Source organism: Brachyhypopomus gauderio, chromosome 11 (assembly GCF_052324685.1).
Source record: "Brachyhypopomus gauderio isolate BG-103 chromosome 11, BGAUD_0.2, whole genome shotgun sequence".
NCBI lineage: Eukaryota > Metazoa > Chordata > Actinopteri > Gymnotiformes > Hypopomidae > Brachyhypopomus > Brachyhypopomus gauderio.
The window spans coordinates 5155739-5179059 of record NC_135221.1 but is presented as its reverse complement, the minus strand read 5'-3'; the positions used below and the strand labels follow the sequence as shown (position 1 = coordinate 5179059).

Sequence of the window (23321 nt, the reverse complement as noted above, 5' to 3'; positions counted from 1 at the left end):
AAGATAAAAAGAACAAAATCATTAAACACTGCACTATAAAGCACAAAGGCTGTGTTCAACAGACATGAAGGTGTGGTCTTCTTTCATGACTAATATTCTAAGTTATTTATTAATATATATATTATTATATATATTAAGTTATTTATCTATGTTATTTGGTATGACTGATCCATGGACACCCACATACCTGCTCTCAGCTCTCAAATACTGTAAAAAGACATTGAGCGGTTGATGTTAACCAAAAACTGCTCATTTTCTATATATAGAAATGCAGCAGCTTAGCTGCAAAAAAGAGTGACAAAACAAAATGTTCACATTTTTTTATTTCTGCCATCACAAGCCATATTCCAATAACCAATGGTGAGCAAGTGCAACAATTTCAAGTACATTTCTACTTTTACATGGCATGACAGATACATAAATGTCATCCTTACTCCTGCATGTAACACATATGAACATCAGAGAAAGCTGCCACAGGGAGCAGCATCTAGAATGCCTGTAGGTGAAATTTAAAGGTGCTGTCTGCAGTAACACAACTGACAAATGTGAAACTACAGTACAGTGATGTAATAATCACGCTCTGTGAGGTCACAATGACTGAGAAAGCCATTTTGCTTAGAGACCTTCATAAAATATCTGGGGGGGGGTGTAATATGTAAAAATGTAATAATTTAATAATGTATTAATTTACATAAAATGAAAAAGTTTTATATTATAATATAAAATATTATATTATATTCAGAATATTATCTGAATGTATCCCATCAAGTAAATATTTTGTCTTTTCTTAGCTTAGGGAGATATTACAAAATCACTTGTGACTCAGTAATCTTTAAAAGAAGCAAGTGTTCTGTCAGTGTTCATGTCAAAAACTGAATTTAAAGGGAAAAATATAAAAATGAAGAAATTAAGAACTGAACACAAGACTGTCAAGAAGCATTTGAATCAGTAAGACTCCATCTATATGGCCATCTAAGTATGACCTTTGGAATAACTGATAACATTCAGTGTCTAAAATATAGACAAATGCAGAAAACAGACATGATAAAAATGTTATTAGTCCTCTGGCCAAAGCTGAGGCACAAACATTTATGTATCTAGGACTCAGTCATCATATTTTTGCTTTTCAGTCTTGTGACTACCAGTTGTCACACAAAAAAAAATAAAAATAAAACAATAAAACGTTACTCTCACTTCAGAGCTCAAAGAGCTGCTCGTATATAGTTCCTTAATTCAGTAGGGTAACCAAAACACGCACAAGGTGTCTGCTGGTATTTGAGAGCACCATGTCAAGGGGCCCAGGGTCCGAGGAACACAGCACAGAGCTTAAGAGGAGGGCTGTTCCGTAGGCACGTCCCAGCCTGGTGGGGCATTGGGGTCGCACACGACACAGGCAACATCTGTGTAGTCTGGCTCGAAAGCCTCCTTCAGCTCTTCGGAGACGTGAACCCAGCTCTGAGATGGGCAGGGGGAGAGTTGAAAATTGTGCATGATGATTAGGCCATGAGATGGTTTGGAGCAAAAGTAGGGTCGGGACACACAGACTTACCTCTACATTCCCGTTGTATTTCTGAAACAAATTCTGCAGGTTCTTGCTTGGGTCCGGCACAGCAGGCAGGAAAACTACCTTTATCCTGTGCCCAGAGGGGTAAGATTTTTAGAAGTCAAAACTTCTAAAACCCATACATACCTATAAAGTATGTATAAAGTACATGTCATACCTTTCACAATAGCACAGCAGCACTGCAAGGGCGATAAGAAGAATGGCTCCCAACACATAGGCCAAAACTGACTGCCACTCCACTGCTTCTAGAAAGCAATAGAGAATCCAAAGACAGACAAACAGACAAACAAAACTGAAATTAGTAAAAGAATCTGAGAATCTGTTAGAATTCCATTCTGACCACTCAGTGTTTCTACTGGCAGAAACATTTTCTTAAGCTAAATACATCATGTTATGTTCAACTCTACCTGTGTGGTTTCCCCACTGGACCGGATCACTCCAGTCACTCCAAAGCTTAGAAGGACCACATGCTTCATCAATGTTGCTCCTTACTTGGAAAGTGTAAACAGCTACCTTAGAGGCATAAGACATGCAGTACAGAGAGGACCTCCCTGTGTTGTGAATCTGCATGGGGCAACAGATGAAAGGAAGAATAAATATGTTCAATATTCGTGCTGTGACCAAATAAACCAGTAATAAAAACATTTTCTCATGGCAGTACACACATCAAAATGTATCATGCACTCTAAAACAAAAAAAACTACAGGTACCAAATTAATCACTAGGATTATCCAAAACATTGTTTCTCTGGAAGCCTGTGTTTGTGTGTGTGTGTTTATGTAAACATATAAATAAATAACCAAAAAGTGTTTTATACCTGCCATGGGTCAGAAGCTCTCCTATAACGCACCATATTGACCACACAGTTCAGCTTATGAACATTGTTCACCCAATACACACACAGCTCATCCTTGGAATTCCATTCAGCAGAAACGTTACAAGGGGGATTGAGCTTCACTGGAACGTACAGATATACGACCATATGACACATGACCATTTAATTAAGCAATGCTAATTTGATGCAACGAATATCTTTAAAAATACTTTAAAGAACGAATAAATAAATGTGGGCCACAACAACAAAAAAAAATCTATAAAACTCAGATGAGGGGTCTGAACTGCAGTTAAAAAACCTTTCGGTATTTAGGGGGGAAATGGGTGATTATATGTCTTATTGAACAATACGTCTTACCTCTTTCTAGGAGTCTTGTGTAATTTTTATTGATGTGTCGATTGCCTCCCATGTACAGCTTTGTAGAGAACCAATCAAACCGTTGATCTTGTCTTTCAAAAGGAATCCTACAGCCAAGATTATACTTGTGCTCCTGAAGGTACTCGGGACACTTGTGATATGAACTTTGCCCTTTAAATCTGAAGAGAAAAGAAACATTATATGAAACATACATAAACAAACATATACCTGTTGCACTTTCACAGACACAGGACGGGTGTAGAAGTGAAGATGGAGATCCACATAGGCGTACAAACTGTGGAAGGTGTAGTTCTTCTCCTGCATTGGTGGGGCGGTCCAGTTGCAGTCCACATACTCAAGGTTGATGACTGTACAACTGATGTTAACCTTACAATCCAAACTTGTGCACTTCAGACCTGCAAAAGGCAAAATGGATGACAAATACTCATAGCAGTTAGAACATAAACAGAAACATTTATATAAGAATATGATCAGAAAAAATATATATCTATAAGAATGTGAACAGTATTGCACATCATTATTGTTGCACTTCTTGGTCCAGTCTTATGTTGTGATGTGGTGGTTGGGTCACCGATTATTTGTTATTTGCTACTGTCCTCCAGTTACTCTGCAACTTTAGATAATACTAAACAAAATGTGTAGAAGACACTGAAGGAATTGTTAAGGTTCAGAAAGAAGAATTTAAGACAATTTGTCAAAGCTGGCATAAATATCTTTTCTAAGTACCACGCTCTGCACGTCAACGCAAGTAACGCATGGGAAATCCCCAGAAAATTTTCCAGACCCATTTTCTGAGCCGTACTGAATAAAGAGAAACTTTTATTTTACATGACTTAATCTAAAACGCCGCTTCTAATACAATAACTATAACAAATTCTGTCATTTGTTTTTACAACAAATTAAAACGTTAAGATCAGGATCATTGCACTGACAGACTCCAAGAAAGAATTTTATTCCAAAGACATAAATAAAGTGAAAGCTGTTCAAACACTTACTGGGTTGAGGTCTAGACAAATATCCATGAAAAAAGATGACAAATAAAAAACAAGAAACAAGAATCTTTGAAGTTCGTACCCAAGTCATGTTACATAGTTATACCATCCAGCCACAGCTTGAGCACAAAATTCTGGTTCTGGCTACACTAAGCACAGGATGTAGGTAATAACACGCTTCCGCATTTGACCACAGTATTTTCCTCCATGTGCTAAGTACGTCATACATGCTTCCTTCAGTCAGTGAAACCAATGTAGTATGAACAATTCAACATGAATACATGCTGACTGTCACAATCTCCATACATCTTGTACACAGTATCTTAATTTCCAGCCTGTTCTGTTAACTAGTTCTTCACTGTCCTTGGCAGAAGAAAAACAAAACCATTGCATTCCTTAACAACAATATTCTAAATGAACATGGTTCACTATGCAGTCCACTTCCACGTTGATGTTTACCACGATACAAGCTGGCAACGCTCAGACAAGTCCAACAGCTTTGTCCAGAAAGTTTGCAAAGTTCTGAGGCTGACCAGGCAGAAACGGCACCAAAGTAGACAAGTCCATATTCCTGAGGGTTTGCAGCAGAGTGCTGAAATAAAATAAAACAAAATCAAAAGGAAGTTTAAAAAGAGGATAAACATCAGTTAGTAAAAACATACCATCTATGTAGACATATATAAAACAAGACAATTGTTAATATCTGCTGCAAGATTGACCTAAATCAATGAAGTATAGAGGTATAACCCGAGAAATCTGACATGTGGTCTGACATCTGTCGCTAAGAGCACACATTTAATAAAATGAGACCCCCGAATGATTCTTTAGTGAATTTGTGTGAAGTAACCCATCTGCACCAAACCTGCAGGTGCAGTAGAGCAGGTGTGATTCTGCCTGCAGCTGTTTGGCGAGCTCGAGTTGATGGTTGTCCATTAACTTGTCATTGACCACTACAAGGAGAGGCTTGCCAGCGCCAAGGGCCTCCAAACAGCTGCCAGCTCCTTGAAGAAAACATGAAATCCCACTGATGAAAACCCCACGGAAGTCCAGTGGGAATGTTAATAACACATTATGTGTTATACATTAATGTTCATGAACACATCAAAGCACCCACCAGCATGACTAATGACCAAATCAGCGAGCTGGATGTTGTCGGATATGGACTCTTTAAAGCTGAAGGCCTCCACCCTCAGGCCGGGGCAACTCCGTGGGTCTGGGGCAACTGACCCCCGGCCAACCTGCAGCACCACGTCTGTATATCCAAGATCCAACAAGGCCTTAAAGAGTCACAAATGAGAACAGTGACAAAACTGTCTGAAATAGAGATTCGTTAAGCTATTGTTTAGTGTTTGTGCCCGTCTAATCAGGCATATGGTAAAATTATAACTAGTTAACTGTATTTTCTATATGTTCTGCTCGCCAGCCAAATGACATTTAGGATGTTTTATAGTCACATAGCTAACGCTAGCTAGCTGTCAGTTCCTTCTTGTACCCTGAATGTTATTAACTAACTTTTTACATTACCTTTACGACCTCACTTGACGTTATATTGACTATCAGGTCATCAAAAGAAGTCGTTCCCACTGTGACAAACACCGTCTTCATTGTGATTATGTTTGCCGCTGTTCATATAGGAACTGCAATTTAGGGGGAAGAAACAGGGAAGGTGTACAATGTGGGGGAAATGGCGGACACTGTTTACAAAATTCCCCTTCAAAATAAAAGTATCTTATTGCGCATAAACGTTTTCTGCAACCACCGAGTCTGGTTCTTAACGGAATACACGTACTTTGGAAATACCAGAATCGTTTAAAATCTTTACAACGATAATTATATGCTGTACACCTAATTGTGTAAAGCAGAATTACATGATTTGGCGTCTCAAGCCCGATAAAAGAGATTGCTGGACCAGTACAAGAATAAATGGTTAAATGCTTACAGACAATATAAGCGGGTATACACTGCCCTCTATAGGACTGAAGAATAAAATAAAGCAGTAAATATTTCATTTATGTATTAATTTATGTAAATAAACGACTCATTCAAAGACTATACGTTATATTATTTGAGAGGCTTGAAGCTGCTTAACTTAGTCGTTCCAGCGTCTCTTGAACTGAAATTCTATTTTCTCGTTAACATCCACATGCAGCGAAAACTACAGGAAAACTTTTCAATGTAAATCTAATTACCAACCAATGATACTGGAATAACATGTTTAGTTAGATAATGAATATGCGTTACTGGTCTCGTTTTGAGCTCATTAAGCAATCATGTCTTTAAGATGGAAAAACCTTTTTTCCATCATACAGCTTCAATTCATACATTTCAAATTGTCCTTCATAATTAACCAAGATGTTTGGGACTCTTAGGGAAGGTCACATTACTAGAAGCCTGCTGAAAGATTTATGTTTTCAATTTTAGTTCCTGGTGTAGAATTATAAATTCAACACTTGCACTGTGTGATATTCTTTTAGTGGATTAAAAAGGCCTTATAAGCAGTCATTTTCAGCAAACGTTCCAGTCGTAGAATGATCATTTTCATAGCAAAGTTCATCCCTCTGCCCTTTCCCCAATACATGCAAGTCGTGGAATCTAAAAAAAGGTTTTTGGCCTGCGTGTCCAAGAGAAAGTACAGGAGACAGGAAGCAGTGACTCAGCACAAGTTTGAGACTGTAATCATTTAAGGCGTCATTAATGCTCCAATTCAGAAACAATGCATACTCACAAAAAGCAAATAAATCAATGTAACATAAAAATGCAATATGTTTCCATCTTTGTAAACGTTTTAATAAATAGACTATTATGAGAAAAAAAGCATACATACTGTAGTTTAAAAAAAAAAGATAGAGAGGGGGGGGGGATCAAAAGTTAGATGGTCCAGGTCTCAAACCTGTATAATGGCTATTGTCACTTTTAAAATTACATATCAAACTTAAAACATTAAAAGACGACCTGGGGATATTATGTATAACTGAGCACCTTCAGCAGTTTTACAGCCTTGAAAAGTCCTGCTCATATATAACCCACTTCCCCCTAAGAAAATAGATATTAATAGCCCTGTGACAGATGTTCCCCGCCCTCCCCAATGCTAACCACATGTTCCCCAAAAAGCCCAGTATACTGTATATATACTGTACTATATATGTGCTCTACAATACAGACACCAATGAAAGTCAGAGAATTCAAAGTCCCTGCTTAAGTTGCAGCAAAACCAAGCCTGGTCAGATGACATTATTTAGCCTTAGTGTTCAGGGGGGCTCAGTGGCACTGGTGTGGCTCATTGAAGCAGGTCGAAACGTCACTGAAGCAGACACCGGTCCAACAGGGGCAGCCTGCCAGATGTTATGTCTAGGCAAAAGAAAAAGGCAACAGCGTTAGTTATTTTAACACCAATAATTCAATTATTTGACTGGTAATATTTGAAGATGGACATTAATGGATTAATAAAAACATTGATTTATGTATGACTTCCTGTCTCAACAAAGACACGTCTGTTGCCCAAGTGAACATATCAAACCAGATTTTAAGTTATCCATTTAGGGATTCAGTTACATATCACTTTGCTACACATGTTAAGTGTCCACTAAACAATCATTGTATTTTAGGCAAACCTGCTACCTTAGTTCCTCATCGTACGGCATGAATTCACATTCACAGCAACAATGGCATACTACCTTTTTGCAGAAGCAAGATTAAAGTTGGAATAAAGATCCAAAATAAAACAAAGAGTGTGGTTGACAAATCCGAACTAATGTAGGTCAGGGAAAAAGTTGCAATGAGAAGTTATTTCCTAATGACACCACAACCGTCAAAACATTTCCATGAACATTTGTGACCACTAAAATCAATCGGGCACTGCGAATTTAGACTTGGGGAATTTTTTATGTTACTTTAGTAAAATTAAAGACAACAACAAAATGACAGCTGCACATCCGATGCAGAGCGCAGTTTCCTGTTTTGGAACACTGTTGTTCAGGACAGCGGGGCTTCCTTAGCCCTTTCTGGGAATCTCCCTGCTCATGTCCACCTGACTAGTCTAGACTGTGCCTGGCTCTTCACGCTTCAGCAATCTTGTGCTGGACTTGGCTGGCTTTGTTCTTTATGTAACATTCTTTGGGTGATGTACCGATAACAGAACCAAACCAGGTTAGAATAGCGTTACCCGTGTGTCCCTCTGGACTCTAAAAGAGAGGAATATCCTCACACAGCACAAAAACAGCTGTTTGTGTGCAAATAGCACCTTTCTGCTTTGTACAGGACATGACTATGTTCACTACGTTTGGTTCAAAATCAGACACGACACCAGTTTTGTGCTTCAAGACACTACCAATGTAGTTAAATTAATAAAACAAATGGCACATTCTTTAAACACCTTGGTAAAGTATTGGTGAAATGTGTACTGTACATGTGGGACCATACGTGTGTGGCTTTGTTATAACAGCCAGTACCTGGGAAGTGTGTGGTAGGGCCCCGAGACCTCACTGCACCACACAGGCCGTGCAACACTGTTCCTGCTTCTCGGGCAAGGTGGCATAGTTCATCTGCCTCACGATCTCAGCGAACAGCTCATCCACCATGGTCTTACTCTTAGCCGATGTCTCGATGAAGGGGCAACCCCACTCTTGTGCAAGGGCTCGGCCATCGGAGCCAGCAACCTCCCGCTCAGATTCCAGGTCTACTTTGTTGCCCACCAAAATCAGAGGAACCTTCTCAAAGCGCTTCACTCGAACAATCTGGTCACGCATTGGTCTGATATCCTAGAGGGACCCAAGAAGACAGGATGCAAATGTCATGGTTTCCTACCTGTTGATCCATCCGCTGTAGTTACTTTAGGCCTGCCACACAGGTAATGAACGTCCATCATGCCGCCTACATGATCCACACAGTTTACCTCGCTGCAATTATGCATCATTACAAAGTGTTCATCTAGCTAGTTGTTGCATAAAGTTGGCAAGCTATTCCCAGAACTGCTATACCTGAACGTGGACTTGACCCACGCAAACGCCTTACCTGAAACGACTGCTGATTGACGAGACTGTAGACCAAGATGAAGCCTTGTCCGTTCTTAATATACAGATCTCGCATAGACGCGAACTGCTCGGTCCCGGCGGTGTCGAGGATCTCCAACACCGACGGGGACGAGTCCACCTCGATCTCTTTGCGGTAGAAGTCCTCGATCGTCGGGTCGTACTTCTCTATGAAGGTTCCCGTGACAAACTGGACGGTCAGCGCGGACTTGCCCACGCCGCCGCTGCCCAGCACCACCACCTTGTATTCCTTCATCCGGGCGGGTTCGGGCGCTAGTGACGGACCCAGCTGCGGCGTGGCGGACTTCGCCTGCTTACCGACATACAAGCAGGCAGCCACCTGTTGAATTACCCCAGTGCTCCGAACCGGCAATTAAGCAGTTCCTCAAACCCGAAACCAATAACCAAACGCGCCGAAACTTGTTCCTATATCCGTCTTGAACGATGTGCTCCGATACGGCAGCACAGGCCAGCTAGTTAGCTAAGCTAGGCTAAGCTAAGCTAAGACAGGCCGAGTTTGGCTAAGCCGGGCGAATGTATGCTAAGCTAAGCTCGGCTAAGCTAAGCTAGCTACACCAAAGACGCCCTTGCTCCATCTACGCTCGGTCTAGATTCGGCGCGCTTCCGCACAAGTGCAACACAAGACTGGACAAGATTTTTTTAAACAGCCGCTCCCCCCCGTTAACTCGCCTGTCATAAGTCCCAGCAGGACCCGTTAGCTGACTAAAGCGGAAAGATGCACAACGCGTTCGCCGCCGCTTCCATCTTGGCGTCCATGAGAACGAGCAGCGCCAGGCAGGAGCGTCGCTAGCGCCGGGCAGCCATCCCTAATGTGCGGGGGGGGGGGGGGGATAAAGGTGAGGAACGGCCCCTCCGTGTCCTCCGTACGGCGGGCGGGCGTCTTCCGTCGGCCGCAGGGGGTCCTGGCTCTTAATCAACAGGTTCAAAGCTCCACGCAAAGCCGCGGTTGTTGGTGGTGAAGACCTCCACTCCCTCTCCTCCCTCCCTAACCGACCCGACCCGCTCGGTTAAAGCGCGTCAGCCCGACCGGTGCACAACGGGCGGAAACCCCGCATCCGCCCCAATCTGAGCTCCAACAACAGGTTTTATTGCAGTGTAAAGCGTTAAAAAATATATATCCGGGGGGGGGGGGGGGGGGTAACGAACCGAGAAGAACCCGGCAGCCCACTGTCAAGATATGGCCGCTACTTTTGCAAAAATGTGTTGCAAACCTCGATGTGGCTCGTCGAAATGTTGGATTGGATCCTGCGCGGCCGGTCCCGTTCATAGGTTCAAGTAACGGTTAGGCGGGACTTGCGGAGAGAAACGTCAGAGAAATCGTTTAAAAAAGGTATTGCATTAACAATCTGGAGCATTAAAAAAAAATACGGATCGTTGTAGTTGCTCATGAAGGATCGTGTAAAGGATATATAAATAATACACATCAAGTCATAACACGACCAGGCCGCGGTGCGAAGATTTTCGAAGCAATTCTCTGCACAGCACACGCGGTGGTTTTGGACATCAGGAGGATCCGGGACGAATTACGGTGTAGCTTAGGCTTCATGTTTTATACAAGACAAAACGTCGTCTAGGATTTCCATTTAAGTGCTTTATTAAAATGTCAAACAAAATGAACAGAGATCATATAAGTATGTATATATTCTATACATTAATATAATCATAAAAGGGATTGGCAAGAAGCACAATTCTTCAGCACATACAAGCACGACACACTAAATAGAAAGAGAAGCATTTCATATAAAGAGTCAAAGCATTCAAATGTCTTGTCCTACAGTGGGGGAAAGAGGAACCTTTTATGGCTTTGAAACAAACAAGGTTTGAAACATTCTTATAACTGTTCCAAGTACAAGATAGCACTTATACACTGGCATCAGCATTTAAAACTATACTCAACTGACACCCTTAAAGGGACAAATCCCAGTCTCAACAAGAGACCTCATTTATAAACCATACCAACATTTGTACAACATAAATATGAACTTAAAATACTACTTACTATCTCTCTATATATATCAACTGTGTCAACTATTTTCAAATACGAATAAAATAAATTTTCCCCACACCACACGCAGACAAATTGGTATTTAGATATGGGTTACAATAAGAGTGATGGTCTCCATGATTAAGGAGTAAATTTTTTTGTTTGTTTTATTTTTACCCCCCACCCTCCCCTAAAAAAAAAAACAAAAAAAAACAAAAAACCAAACACACACCCCAAAACAAAACACAAAACTCGTCTTCACAACACAGAATGTTTAGGCACAGGAGGACGGACAGCAGGAGTGTTAGTTGTTTTTCCTCCAACAAGCACAGTGGTAAAAAGTGTCCTTTGCATTTAGTTCTGCACATTGGGACTTCTCAATTCAATGCACATATTAAGTCCTAAGTGCTACCTTTCACTTTACAGTCAGAAGGCTCAGGACCAAAGTGGCCCAAAGGTGCATCGACGATATGTAGTAACCTACAAAGATTCAGTCTCTCCCTCACTACTAGGACAAGTGCCATGGCAACAAAATTATTGGCTTCCAAAGCAATTGTAGAGCACAGAATGTACAAGATTTCTTCAACAGTGGCTTCTGTCTGGTGATTTTCACCGTTTGATTGTGGAACATTGTTACTTTGATTGAGGAAATACAGTAAAATATTTAGGAGTATTGTTGATTTTGGGGAATGCACAAGCATTTGAAAAAGCTAAACACTGAAAACGAACCAAAAAAAGGAACAAAAGTCCTTACATTGTGTAACTGGTTGCAATGCTGTCCTTCTATAATCTGACCCTGAAGTTGGTGACCTGTAGGACACTATCTGGAGGACAGCCCTCCTCACAGTCAAGGGAATTTTTTATACTTCTTGCCACCTGCAGGGGGCAGAATATTACCAGAGCAGATTTCAGAGACGTTAAACCCAAGTAGATCCAAGTTCATTTCAGCTCCTAGACCCACAGGTTAATTTGAATTTAGCCCATTACATATGTGAATAATCGCAGCGGTATATGTGAAACAGAACAAGTAATTCACAATCCATAAAGAAAAAAAGAGAAAAACAAGTCTATTCTTTGGTTTCTAGATACAGTAACACATTACCTACGTTTTACAGGACTCCCTCAACCACCACCAGCACACTTCAGGATCAGATATAGCCCAGCCAGAGTGCTCAATTGAATCTGCAGTTATAAACCATGACAAACTACAAAGCATCATTGAATTTTTCCTATTTTATCAGCAAGCAACAACATGCTCATGGTAAGAAGGGCATTAGCAAACGGTACAACAAATCCCTCGAAAACAGCATTTCTCCGACACCCTATTAAAAGGATCATTGTTTACCTGTATTCCGAACAATACAGTCATTTGATTTGAACCAGTTCTTATATATATTTTTTTCATTCGTCTATGTATATTCAAAATAAATTCTGAATATTTTTGATTCAGTTATGTACATAAGTGCAAACAAGGTGAAGAACACACATTCGTACACTGATGGGGGGGGCGCGGCAAGTAACCGGGGGGCCAGCACAGCTGGGCTGCAGTGTGGGTAGACCAGGGGAAGGAGACGTTACCATGGGGACAACTCTAGCTCACCACACCCGACATCAAGTTAAAGATTTATGCGCAGGTCATCAAAATGAGCCGTTCTATAAGATCCCTTTTGGAGTCTAGCAGTCCAGACAGCCCTTTCTGAAAAGATGATTCCCAACCTCAAGTAAGTCTGTTTTGCACTATACTTTCTTTGCAGTGTCAACGTGAACAAAGCTACCAAATGTTTCCCCCAGTGATGCATGCCATCCTCGCTGAGGCACAGACATGACCTCCTTAGGGTTTCAGAACAGAACGATAACCCCCTAGAAAAATAAGAAATCATAAAAACAGAACATATGATGTCTCCAAATGGCCTTTGGACTCAAGGTATGTCACCTGTCATTTTTTTTCTTTTGTATAAAATAGGCAATCATCTCTCAATCCAAGATAAACTACACATTCCATTTCAGAATAAGTTAACCTTGTACATTATTTCAATTTAAGTGTGAAAAAATTCACAATAAGATTCACAAAGGTAGCCATGTTGTAGTTTTGTTGCCATAGCAACAACAACTTACTATCAAGTAACAATGAATCTATCATTGTAATACATATAAATGTATATATAGATTAATGTATATATAATAGATATTTCTTATGCATTTTATCTTAAACCACTAACTGCACAAACTATGAATCAGATTATTCAGATTATTTTCATTTCATGCGATGAGATTTTATGCTCTATAACAAGTAACTGAGAGGAAATCATTAATGATCAGACTAGCTAGAAATCAACAGTTCTTCAAAATGCCACACACGCTATAACATGACTTAAGTTGTGACAATATATCCAAAATAAGTACCATTAAAATGACAAAGGTCAAGTGATGATAACTAGAATGCTGATAAAACTATAACAATGACGCACTTGTAATATGTACACATAAGATCATCTAACTATCTTATACATGAATACACACTTCTTAAAAAGTGAGTGTTCTTAAAATGCTAAAGCCCCAAACGAGGCATACGTTTTGTTTTTTTAATCAAGTATTTTGTTGTTTCCAGCTGGACAGCAGTTGGAGAAGGCATAACTCTTGAGAGAGAGAGAGAGAGAGAGAGAGCGAGAGAGAAGAAAAAGAGAGAAAGGGGTGGGTGAGAGAGAGAGAGAGAGAGAGAGAGAGAGAGAGAAATAGGTGGGTGAGAGGGAGAGAGATCTATACCTTGGCTAGGTATTGAAATTCATTCAACTACAAGAAATAATTTGTAACACAAATCAACAGCTGATACTCTCCTAAACAAATTAACAACTGCCAACTTTTACACGCACCCACACCAACATTTTATAAAATGTATACAACACAGATATTCAGTATTTCAATAACACAGTATATCGTCTTGTTGTGATTTTGCATTTGACTTCAGTTTTACACTATTGACTTTTAAGTGCTCCATGCTTATTATCTTTTATATCACCATAGTAAAGCATAATATATTTTGGGCTGGTTTTCCAAAGACAGATTAAGACTTTGACTAAATTACTCAGACAACATTTCTAGTAAAAACCAGTTTTAGTCTTTGCCCAGCCTCAATCTATGTCTAGAAAACAGGTCCAAATGTTTGGCCTGGAGGGATCTACTTTTAACAGACTCCAATATGCGCTCTCCAGGGAGGTCCTCATCTTAGAGATGCAGTGATCCTCATCTTAGAGATGCAGGTGATCCTCATCTCTTAGATGCAGTGGTTTTCCATCTAAAATCCCTCCTCACTGTGGCTACGTTGCTTTTGCAACCAAACAGCACAGCTGTTTTAACGAAGCAACAACTCCAAAAGGTCCTTTGTGAATCTCCATAACTCGAGAATCCTTTGACTCTGATTTGTATAGTACGTCAACAGTGGATGGCATTGAGAGGCTTCGCTCTCCTTGATATGTTGAAATATGTCGTGGTTGGATTTGGGAGGAAGGGAAAGAAAAGGTAATACAGGCATCCTCAAACTTTAACGACATTCTCCTTGTCCTAAATGTCACATTCAAATGTATATAAGGCCCTTTCATGGCAATGTTTTTAAGTGACATCGTTCACCAGTACCTCTGCTGCATCTTGTACACCTCCTCTAGGGACGTGGATCCTCTAGGGACGTGCTTCTCTTCCTACGTGACCTGTGAGGTCACTGCTTTCAACACAACTTGCAAACGTTATTACACAGGTCAAACGGCTGACGGTCAGCTAAGCCCTACGATTTTGGTCCGCCGACGTTTGACAAGGACAAAATCTGTGGTTTGAATTCAAACTTCTAGACAGACGCATATTTATGAAGACAAAAAACATCGGATTAACTCTTAATTTAAAAGAACAAAATGCTCTAACATTCAGTCAGCGTTAGCCGACAGTCACTGGGAGGGACAAACGCCTTCTGCGCCAACCTAAAACACAGTCTGGGTTTGTCTTTTATACCTCGCATCGCTGCACCCATCCGTTTTAAACCAACCACCACCTCAGGCCATATTAAAGAAACCGCTTACCAGGTCTCGCAGCAGACCAGATCAAGAGCAGATCACTGGATTCACTCAGAGCAGACAGACCCAGGGCTGCAATATCTGGAGCAGCCAGAATCGACTCCAGTCAACCATATGAGGTGAATTAGCAAAGACGGAAGAGCTCAGAAGAAAACGCATCACAATCGACTGCGTCAAACGCAAAGGGGGGGGGGTGGAAAGCGCCCTCGAAAGCCACCAGTCTGGTTTTTGGATCAGGTGCACGGGGTTCACCCCTTTAACCACGTGTCCCTTCTGCGTCAACCACTGTTGATCAGGAAACGCTGCGTTTGAAAGGTCTGGTTAAGAGGCCTGGACATCCCACGGCCTTGGGCGCACTTGCTGGACGGCGAGATCAGGGAGCGTGGAAAGTATTGACCACGCTACAATCGATTTCAGGGGTATTCGGCAAACGGCACCGTCGGGGTTCTTAGTCGGCTGGCCCCATCTTACCCCCATCTTTACACAGGTCACCAGAGGGCCTTTGGTTGCACAACACCTCCAAACAGATAAGCGTTCTGTGGAACTCGACATGAGGCATTTTGGCTGAGAATATCTGCAGCGTGGACGGCTCCAAGATCTCGTGCTACTGTGAGGTGGAACAAATAGTGCCAGGCAATAAGCAGAGACAAACAGACCGTCACACAGCAGGAGGGAGGGGGCCGTGGATTCTGGCAAGGACCGTCCGCACCATGACGAGAGGCGGCGACCAACACGCTAGCAAGCAATCGCACCATAAAAGGCTCCAGCAAAACCATGGCGACCTCACCGACCGTTTTCATATGCAAATCAGAGGGAGGGGCCGCTAGTTTGCGAGGGACAGCCAATGAGCCGCGACGAGGCTGGCGGGAGAGGAGCAGTCGGGCTCGGAAACGGTGCCGGTCCAATCACAGGGGCGGCAGGTGCCAAGCCGGGCCACCGCGATGGGAACCTGCATCTTTGCAGACGCAGGGGCATTCTCGCACCTGCTCAAGGCGGTGTGCGTTTCGAAAACAGAGGTGTGTGTGTGTGTGTGTATCTGCGCAGCCACGTTCCCTACAAGCAGTGAAAAATAACACTCAATTTCAGTCAACCTCTTACTGCACATCAGGTTTGGGTTACATATGTGAAACTCTCTCACGAGACCAAGAACAGACATCAAGTGGATTTTTACACAGGGTGAGGAACAACACACCGACATTTTAAAAGGCTATATGACATTTTTTTTTTGGATTTTGTTTGTTTTTGTTTTGTTTTGTTTTTTACATATCTACCAGAAGATCTAGGTCAGGTGCTTGAGTATCAGGAAAAGACACTTCTAACATGGAAGGCACGAACAATGACGACCTTTAAACTAAATCGGCCTTTAGGACATGACGCCAAGATGATCTTACGATGACGTGAACAATCTTCCTCCAGCGTTGCACACAGGAACCTCTGAAGTCTGCGCGCAAAGCAAAAATCACATGCAAGCTTGTTGAGGATGTAAAGGAAGTGGAAACTCTGGTGCCAGCGGTCGTGGGCGGTCTGCGTCCCTCTCTCGGCCTGGGCGACGTGCGCACACACACACACACACACACACAGCCATGGCAGCCTGGGGTTCTCCACGGACGCGGCTGCTGTGATGTCAGGCGCGGTCACACCTCAGCTCCGTTACTGTGGTGGATCCTTTATGCAGGGTCTGAGATTTCACCCTCACTTCAAGAGAGTGCACCGTTTTCACAAGTGCGCGAGTGTGTGTGTGTGTGTGTTTGTGCGCGAGCATGTGCACATCCACAAATCTGTGTGTACTTGTATGGCTGTGAATTCAAAGAGCGTTCAGCTCCACTAAGTCTCTTTGCATCAACAGGGCATGCTTCCTCGAACAGTTATATGTCCAAACGTACGTATTGCCTGTTTCAGCATCAACAAACCTTTTGTTGACGTAGTCTTTTGTTTTTTTTGTTGTTGTTCTTTCTACCCTAATGTGACGTGGAACGTGTCCGTCAGCTGCAGGGATGAAAGGGTTGCCCCGGTGGGGGGGGCGTACAGTTTAGGCACACGTTTGTTGCATTCGCATCTCGGCGGTGCAGTCAGGAGTGATGACAGGGTGGGGGGGTGGGGGGAGGGCGTGGCCAAGGTTAGGGGGGCGTGTTCTAACTGAGGTTGCGGGCGAGGCTTACTGTACTCAGAGTCATGGGTGTCGCCAGCAGGATTTTGGGGACCGGGCTGAAGTGGCCATCCACAGGAACGCAGTGGAGGTCTGTCGGGTCTGCAGTCAGTACCTCGGCGGGGTCTACTGGAAGACAAGGACACGTGGGCAGAGCAGGGGAGGGGGGGGCAGGAGGGGGAGGGGTTTGGGTGGGAAAGGGGAGGGGCAGAGAGGTGAGAAGGAAAGCTCCTTCAGGTCTAGGGTAACAAATGTAGAATGAAGACTGAGGCAAAGTGAAGGATGCTTGGCATAAAAACCATCATCAGAACGTTATTAGCCACATAATCATCATCAGAACGTTCTTAGCCACATAACAATCATCATCAGAACATTCTTAGCCACATAATCATCATAAGAACGTTCTTAGCCACATAACAATCATCATCAGAACGTTCTTAGCCACATAATCATCATCAGAACGTTCTTAGCCACATAACAATCATCATCAGAACATTCTTAGCCACATAATCATCATAAGAACGTTCTTAGCCACATAACAATCATCATCAGAACGTTCTTAGCCACATAATCATCATCAGAACGTTCTTAGCCACATAACAATCATCATCAGAACGTTCTTAGCCACATAATCATCATCAGAATGTTCTTAGCCACATAATCATCATCAGAACGTTCTTAGCCACATAACAATCATCATCAGAACGTTCTTAGCCACATAACAATCATCATCAGAACGTTCTTAGCCACATAATCATCATCAGAACGTTCTTAGCCACATAATCATCATCAGAATGTTCTTAGCCACATAACAATCATCAGAACGTTCTTAGCCACATAACAATCATCATCAGAACGTTCTTAGCCACATAACAATCATCATCAGAACGTTCTTAGCCACATAACAATCATCAGAACGTTCTTAGCCACATAACAATCATCATCAGAACGTTCTTAGCCACAATCATCATCAGAACGTTCTTAGTCACATAATCATCATCAGAACGTTCTTAGCCACATAATCATCATCAGAACGTTCTTAGCCACATAATCATAATCAGAACGTTCTTATCCACGAACGAGCCGAACTACTCTTTCCAACAAGGAGAAGCCATGTGAAACTGCAATATCCTGACGTAATCGCTGATCTGAGACGGGAAAAGAAGGACCTCCAGAAGAAGGCACATTTTGTGACTTTTGAGAGATTATCTGAACATAAAAAAACCAGACAGGAAATTAATTCTCTTCACTCTGCCCTCCACAGCAGTGCTGACAATTTGAAAACTGGGATCAGATTAAAAAAAAAAAAAAAAGACTGTCGTATAATAAGAAGCAAACATCGCAAAAGCTTTCAAATGTCTTTTTAAGAATCATTCCTTAGTCTAGTACTAGACCCAGTGTTGTAGTGGGGCGGTCCCTAATCACACAGCACAACCAGCATGCTGAAAGGTAACAGCAGTCCGACAGCGACATGGTTCGGGGCTATTGGCCACGCAGCATTATAAGCTAGCGGTCTGTCACACCGGGGAGTGGAGCCCTGCTGGACCGACAGCCTGGTACCTGCTGATGGTACAGGAAGAGCGTTTCTCAGATTCCCTCTCTGCGACAACACAACCGATGGCGTCCTATGGGACACCATCACCAGACGACAAATTGCACAGCTGGGACTCGAACCTGCGTCCCCTGCTAAAAGGGGGGGGTGGGGGTGTCTCTATATGGGCGCCTGCATCACAGTGTCATTTTCACAAAGGTTTTTTAATAGACCTGAGAAGAGAAAGGATGACTTTGAACACTACGGCGTTTTATCTACATAGAGGATGCAGCTATGTAGGACCAACATACAGTGGGGACATTTGAAAAGACACAGTATAGAGGTGAACACACACACACACACACACACACACACACACACACAGACACAGACAGACACGGTGACACTGAGCTACACAGAGGCTCTGAATGGTCCACAGAGAGTTTGAATCCAGTTGGGGTTAACCTGCACAAACATCGAACTCAGTTGGCTTGCCTAAGGACCAAAAGCACCCTTCCTGGTTAAATATGGAACGAATAAACAAAAATAAACAGAACCCTTTACATCCTATAGGGACTGTTAGATCTGCATACATTTGCATCTATAACGCAACAGGCCTATATAATAAATACAAGTGCGTTCTCTCTGTGGACCAGAACCGATGCGTCTACAGCTAAAAAGATAAGAGGCCAAAATGAAGGGGCAAACCTGATTGGTGGAGGCAGAGTCAGCAAAAGGAACATTGGTGACTGGGGTCGTAGCCGACGAAACAGTGGAAGTGGTGGCACCGTGCATCATGGGAACTTTTTTCAGGCGAGTCAGACAAGAAACAAGGGAGAGGGGGAGGTGGAGGGGAGGAGGAATGTTATGAGTACCATGACACAATATGCCAGAGGAACAGGCGGAAGAGTCATGGTAACAAGCATTTATGTACTACCAAGATGACGTTTCCACCCCAGAACATGCAAGTAAAACTCAGAGGTAACACTTTATAACAATCGTCGTTTATACGATGTTTATAGGAAGTATTTATAAACTAGCAACTATTAAACGACTGAATGCTAAAATGGCTATTCAGCACATTGAGATATTATTCATGAAAAGGCTACGGCTATGTTTTTAAAAACTATGATCCTTATCATTACCAGGCAAAACCAGGACAATCTAATGATACTTACTTTGTCTTCTGTTCATAATGTTCTGCTAAGAAATGTTATTCTATAGCGGTTTGTCTGAATCAAACTATTAGGTTGTCTCATTATATCTGCAAGTTTTTGTTGCCATTAAGGAATAATTTACTGCAAAAAGAATAGTAAATAACTAGCAAGTGATTTATGAACTTACACATTTCTTCTAAAACATGTAAAAAGGTTAAGATTACACATAATCATGATGCGATTATGATTCTACTTTAAAACAGCCTTGCAAACAACCAACAAAAGATCAATGAACATATTACAGATACTTCATGAAATGGTAAATGTCTAGAAATGGCAGAAACTGTCAAACACAGAATATGAATTCTAAACCACCCAAGTGTTCACTATATACAACTGCCTGTTTATTTTTAAGTTTTAATAGTTCAATTGTCTTAAACAGCTTCTAAAGGTTATTATAAAGTGTTACCAACTTGACATGAACTACACCTAGGCACTGTACTAAGGAAATGTGAATTCAACAAAACTATGTTTCTCATTTTCATACACAAATGTGAGAGGTCATCAAAATCAATCCGATCAGACGCTCACATCTGTCGGTTGTATTTTGATGTGCTGGAGGAAAGCAGAAGGAAAAGCAAACGAACACAGATAGGCTGATGTAGACTACACACACAAAGCATGGTGGCACACAACTAGCACGTTTGTCCCGTGGTAACACAGTATGCACCGAACACTGACCGCTGCGAGAGGCCTGTTACTGTGATATGCACACGTGACGTGTGTTTGGGAGTGACATGTGTTTGGGAGTGACGTGTGTGAGGTAGCTCTCCTGACATGAGCTACAACTGGCCAGATACAGCTTGAGGAGAGACCAGCGGCGGAATCTGAGGTGCCCAACGCTCCGAAAATGCAAAAGAAACGCAGACACGCGTGTCCCCTCACGTACAGGCGCACGTACGCACACGCATACCCGCACACGCACGCATACGCACACATGCAAATGCACAGGCACACGCACTCATACACGCATGCATACGCATACATGCAAATTCTCAGGAACACGCACGCATACACTCATGCATGCATACCCGCACACACGCACGCATACGCATATGCACGCATACACGCACACGTGCACACATACACGCGCACACGCACTGCATGCATACACACACACGTGCATACATGCAGACGCACATGTACAGGCCAGTGGAGAACCGTCAGGGCCCTCAGAGGGCCTAAAAATATTCTTAAAACATAAATATATATAATTTATCCAATTTTATTTTATCTACTTAGTTTGACAATATACATCTAAACAATTACAAAATTATAAGCAAATAAATTATTCAACCGTGTCTATTCAATCTGTGTTTGAAGGTGAGGGGTTAAGTTAAGTGGAAGCCTGTGAGCCTGTCTCTCCCCCCATCAGGACTGTGATGCCCGCTGTTCGTGTACAGAGGGCCCGGCAGTTATAATTCAGCGCAATACCAGTTTCAAATGACAGCAAAATTGACCAATCATATCTTCCCTCTTAGTGGGCGGGCTTAACTGTATGATAATTTCCACCCGCTGTGGCGACGCTAGCTGTCGTTAGCGTACCACCGCTAGCTGTCGTTAGCGTACCACCGCTGTCGTTAGCGTACCACTGCTAGCTAGTTTCGATTCAGTCCTTTGATGCCCTCGTGCGCATTGTTTACATATTCCACTCCCGAGGAACACGGAGCTGTGAACCTTATTTTGTTGGAATCTTATTTTGCTTAAGAAGTTATCTAGTACAGATATTATTGTGTATTGCGTTTCTAAAGCTGTACTGTCCTCTCAATTTATTTTTCTTTATTGCAGTTAATTAGGAGAGGAAACTATTTTTGTGAGGGGAGCGGGGTGGGAGCGGGCTCAGGTTTAACGGTACAGGCACACGCATGCATATACGAACACACGCATACATGCACACGCACAGGCACCAGGTTCACTCTAGACCACAGCATCGGTCATTACACCACAAACAGAGGATTAGGGATTTGAAGAACACCAGTGGCTCCCCCAGAAGGGCAGTACAAAACGATAGCATACAAGGGTAGTACAGTACAGTAGTATAGAAGGGTAGTACAGAATGGTAGTATAGATGGGTAGTACTAAAGGGTAGTATAGATGGGTAGTACAGAAGGGCAGTATAGAAGGGTAATACAGAAGGGTAGTACAGAATGGTAGTACAGAAGGGTAGTACAGAAGCGTAGTATAGAAGGGCAGTATAGAAGCGTAGTATAGAAGGGTAGTACAGAATGGTAGTACAGAAGCGTAGTATAGAAGGGTAGTACAGAAGCGTAGTATAGAAGGGTAGTACAGAATGGTAGTACAGAAACGTAGTACAGAAGGGTAATACAGAAGGCTAGTACAGAATGGTAGTATAGATGGGTAGTACTAAATGGTAGTACAGAAGGGTAGTACAGAATGGTAGTACAGAAGGGTAGTACAGAAGGGTAGTACAGAAGCGTAGTATAGAAGGGTAGTACAGAAGCGTAGTACAGAAGCGTAGTACAGAAGGGTAGTACAGAAGCGTAGTATAGAAGGGTAGTGCAGAAGCGTAGTATAGAAGGGTAGTACAGAATGGTAGTACAGAAGGGTAGTATAGAAGGGTAGTACAGAAGCGTAGTATAGAAGGGTAGTGCAGTGCACCGGATGCAGAGCAGAGGTGTGAGGTGGGTGTGTGTCCACTCCTTAAAACCGTTTCGGCCTTCAAATAACATGGCGGAGAGTGTGTGGTGTCAGGCTGATGTAGCTGTGTGATCAGTGAGTAGGGAAGGTGTGTGTGTGTGTGTGTGTGTTCAGGTGTACATGCACAGAGGTGGGGGGCGGGGCGTGGGAAGGTGGGTAGGGGGGCAGGGCTATACCCTCACCAGCGTGTCCGGGCCCTGACAGGTAGCGGTTCTGGGGCCTGCAGCTGCTCCAGTCCCGTCTCTCCCAGCGGCCCTCTGCCAGCGGGCCCGCGGGTTTGAAAAGCCCTACAACAGATTCGAGGGTAGGGTGAGGGAGAGGAGGATGAGGAAGAGGGGGCACAAAGAAACAAAAAACAGGAAGCGGTCTCAATGGTTTAGGAAAGAAGGCCGGCCTCCTGAGCGGTGCGGGGCCGGACAGACGCAGACGCCCGGCGAGAAGCCGCGCAGGGAGCCAAAATGAAGGCAGAACGGGGAGAGGAAGAGTGGGCAGCTGGCAGACAAAGGGCAGGACAGACAGGGCGGGGCTACGGCTGAACACGCCCACATAGGGGACCAGGTTTCAGTCCATTCAAAAGATCACTCATAAAACCAACCGCAGAAATGGAATAAGTATGCTACCGATACACTGGCGTCTTCTCCTGCCGGAAGAAGCCAGGCAGAGGCCCGGACCCGCGGCAGGGGCTCGGAGGGAGGGGACCGGGAGAAGGAAGAGGAGGAGGAGGAAGGTGCAGGGCTCGGGGGAAGCGATGTGCGGCTGAGGCAGAGCGGGGAGGTTAGCGCGGCGGCCCAGGAGGAGCCACAAGGCGACGTGGGACAAGACGCAGGACGCAAACATGAAGCAGAGGTGCAGCTGAGCACGGGACCCTCTGGGTGGGGGGGGCCCCAGAGGGGCCAGGAGGGGCCCGGCG

General features: G+C 43.2%; 4 protein-coding genes across 15 annotated transcripts in view; all 4 read right to left on the bottom strand.

Moving 5' to 3' along the window:
- Positions 1 to 305: 305 nt before the first annotated feature.
- On the bottom strand, positions 306 to 3911 carry il2rgb (interleukin 2 receptor, gamma b). 3 transcript variants are annotated; one of them, XM_077021245.1, is made up of 8 exons: positions 3773 to 3911; positions 3049 to 3172; positions 2757 to 2935; positions 2382 to 2521; positions 1972 to 2128; positions 1722 to 1809; positions 1550 to 1634; positions 306 to 1455 (listed from the first exon to the last, which is right to left on the bottom strand). In XM_077021245.1, the coding sequence occupies exons 1-8, from the start codon at positions 3858 to 3860 to the stop codon at positions 1327 to 1329; spliced, it is 990 nt and encodes a 329-aa protein (XP_076877360.1). In that variant the 5' UTR covers positions 3861 to 3911; the 3' UTR covers positions 306 to 1326. The 3 variants fall into 3 exon arrangements, with proteins under 3 accessions (XP_076877360.1, XP_076877361.1, XP_076877362.1); XM_077021246.1 differs by having other exon boundaries at positions 1722 to 1806; XM_077021247.1 differs by lacking the exon at positions 3773 to 3911 and having other exon boundaries at positions 3053 to 3180.
- On the bottom strand, positions 3714 to 5471 carry LOC143526685 (UDP-N-acetylglucosamine transferase subunit ALG13). 2 transcript variants are annotated; one of them, XM_077021251.1, is made up of 4 exons: positions 5294 to 5471; positions 4884 to 5046; positions 4632 to 4767; positions 3714 to 4361 (listed from the first exon to the last, which is right to left on the bottom strand). In XM_077021251.1, exons 1-4 carry the CDS (start codon positions 5372 to 5374, stop codon positions 4250 to 4252), a joined length of 492 nt encoding a protein of 163 aa, XP_076877366.1. In that variant the 5' UTR covers positions 5375 to 5471; the 3' UTR covers positions 3714 to 4249. The 2 variants fall into 2 exon arrangements, with proteins under 2 accessions (XP_076877366.1, XP_076877365.1); XM_077021250.1 differs by having other exon boundaries at positions 4632 to 4770; positions 5294 to 5467.
- A 943-nt stretch (positions 5472 to 6414) lies between these two features.
- On the bottom strand, positions 6415 to 10240 carry rap2c (RAP2C, member of RAS oncogene family). Its single transcript, XM_077021248.1, has 3 exons — positions 8780 to 10240; positions 8218 to 8526; positions 6415 to 7117 (listed from the first exon to the last, which is right to left on the bottom strand). Exons 1-2 carry the CDS (start codon positions 9050 to 9052, stop codon positions 8248 to 8250), a joined length of 552 nt encoding a protein of 183 aa, XP_076877363.1. The 5' UTR covers positions 9053 to 10240; the 3' UTR covers positions 6415 to 7117; positions 8218 to 8247.
- Positions 10241 to 10393: 153 nt separating this feature from the next.
- mbnl3 (muscleblind-like splicing regulator 3) overlaps positions 10394 to 23321 on the bottom strand; it is a 31477-nt gene continuing 18549 nt past the window's right edge. For 3 of the 9 annotated variants that reach the window (XM_077021236.1, XM_077021240.1, XM_077021237.1), the window contains 2 exons: positions 22594 to 22698; positions 10394 to 17131 (listed from right to left, as the gene is read on the bottom strand). In XM_077021236.1, coding sequence (XP_076877351.1) covers positions 16992 to 17131; positions 22594 to 22698 — 245 coding nt within the window. In that variant the 3' untranslated portion in view covers positions 10394 to 16991. Of the gene's footprint in view, positions 17135 to 19244; positions 19340 to 22593; positions 22699 to 23321 lie in introns of all 9 variants that reach the window. The other 6 variants (XM_077021238.1, XM_077021242.1, XM_077021241.1 and 3 more) reach the window with 4 other exon arrangements.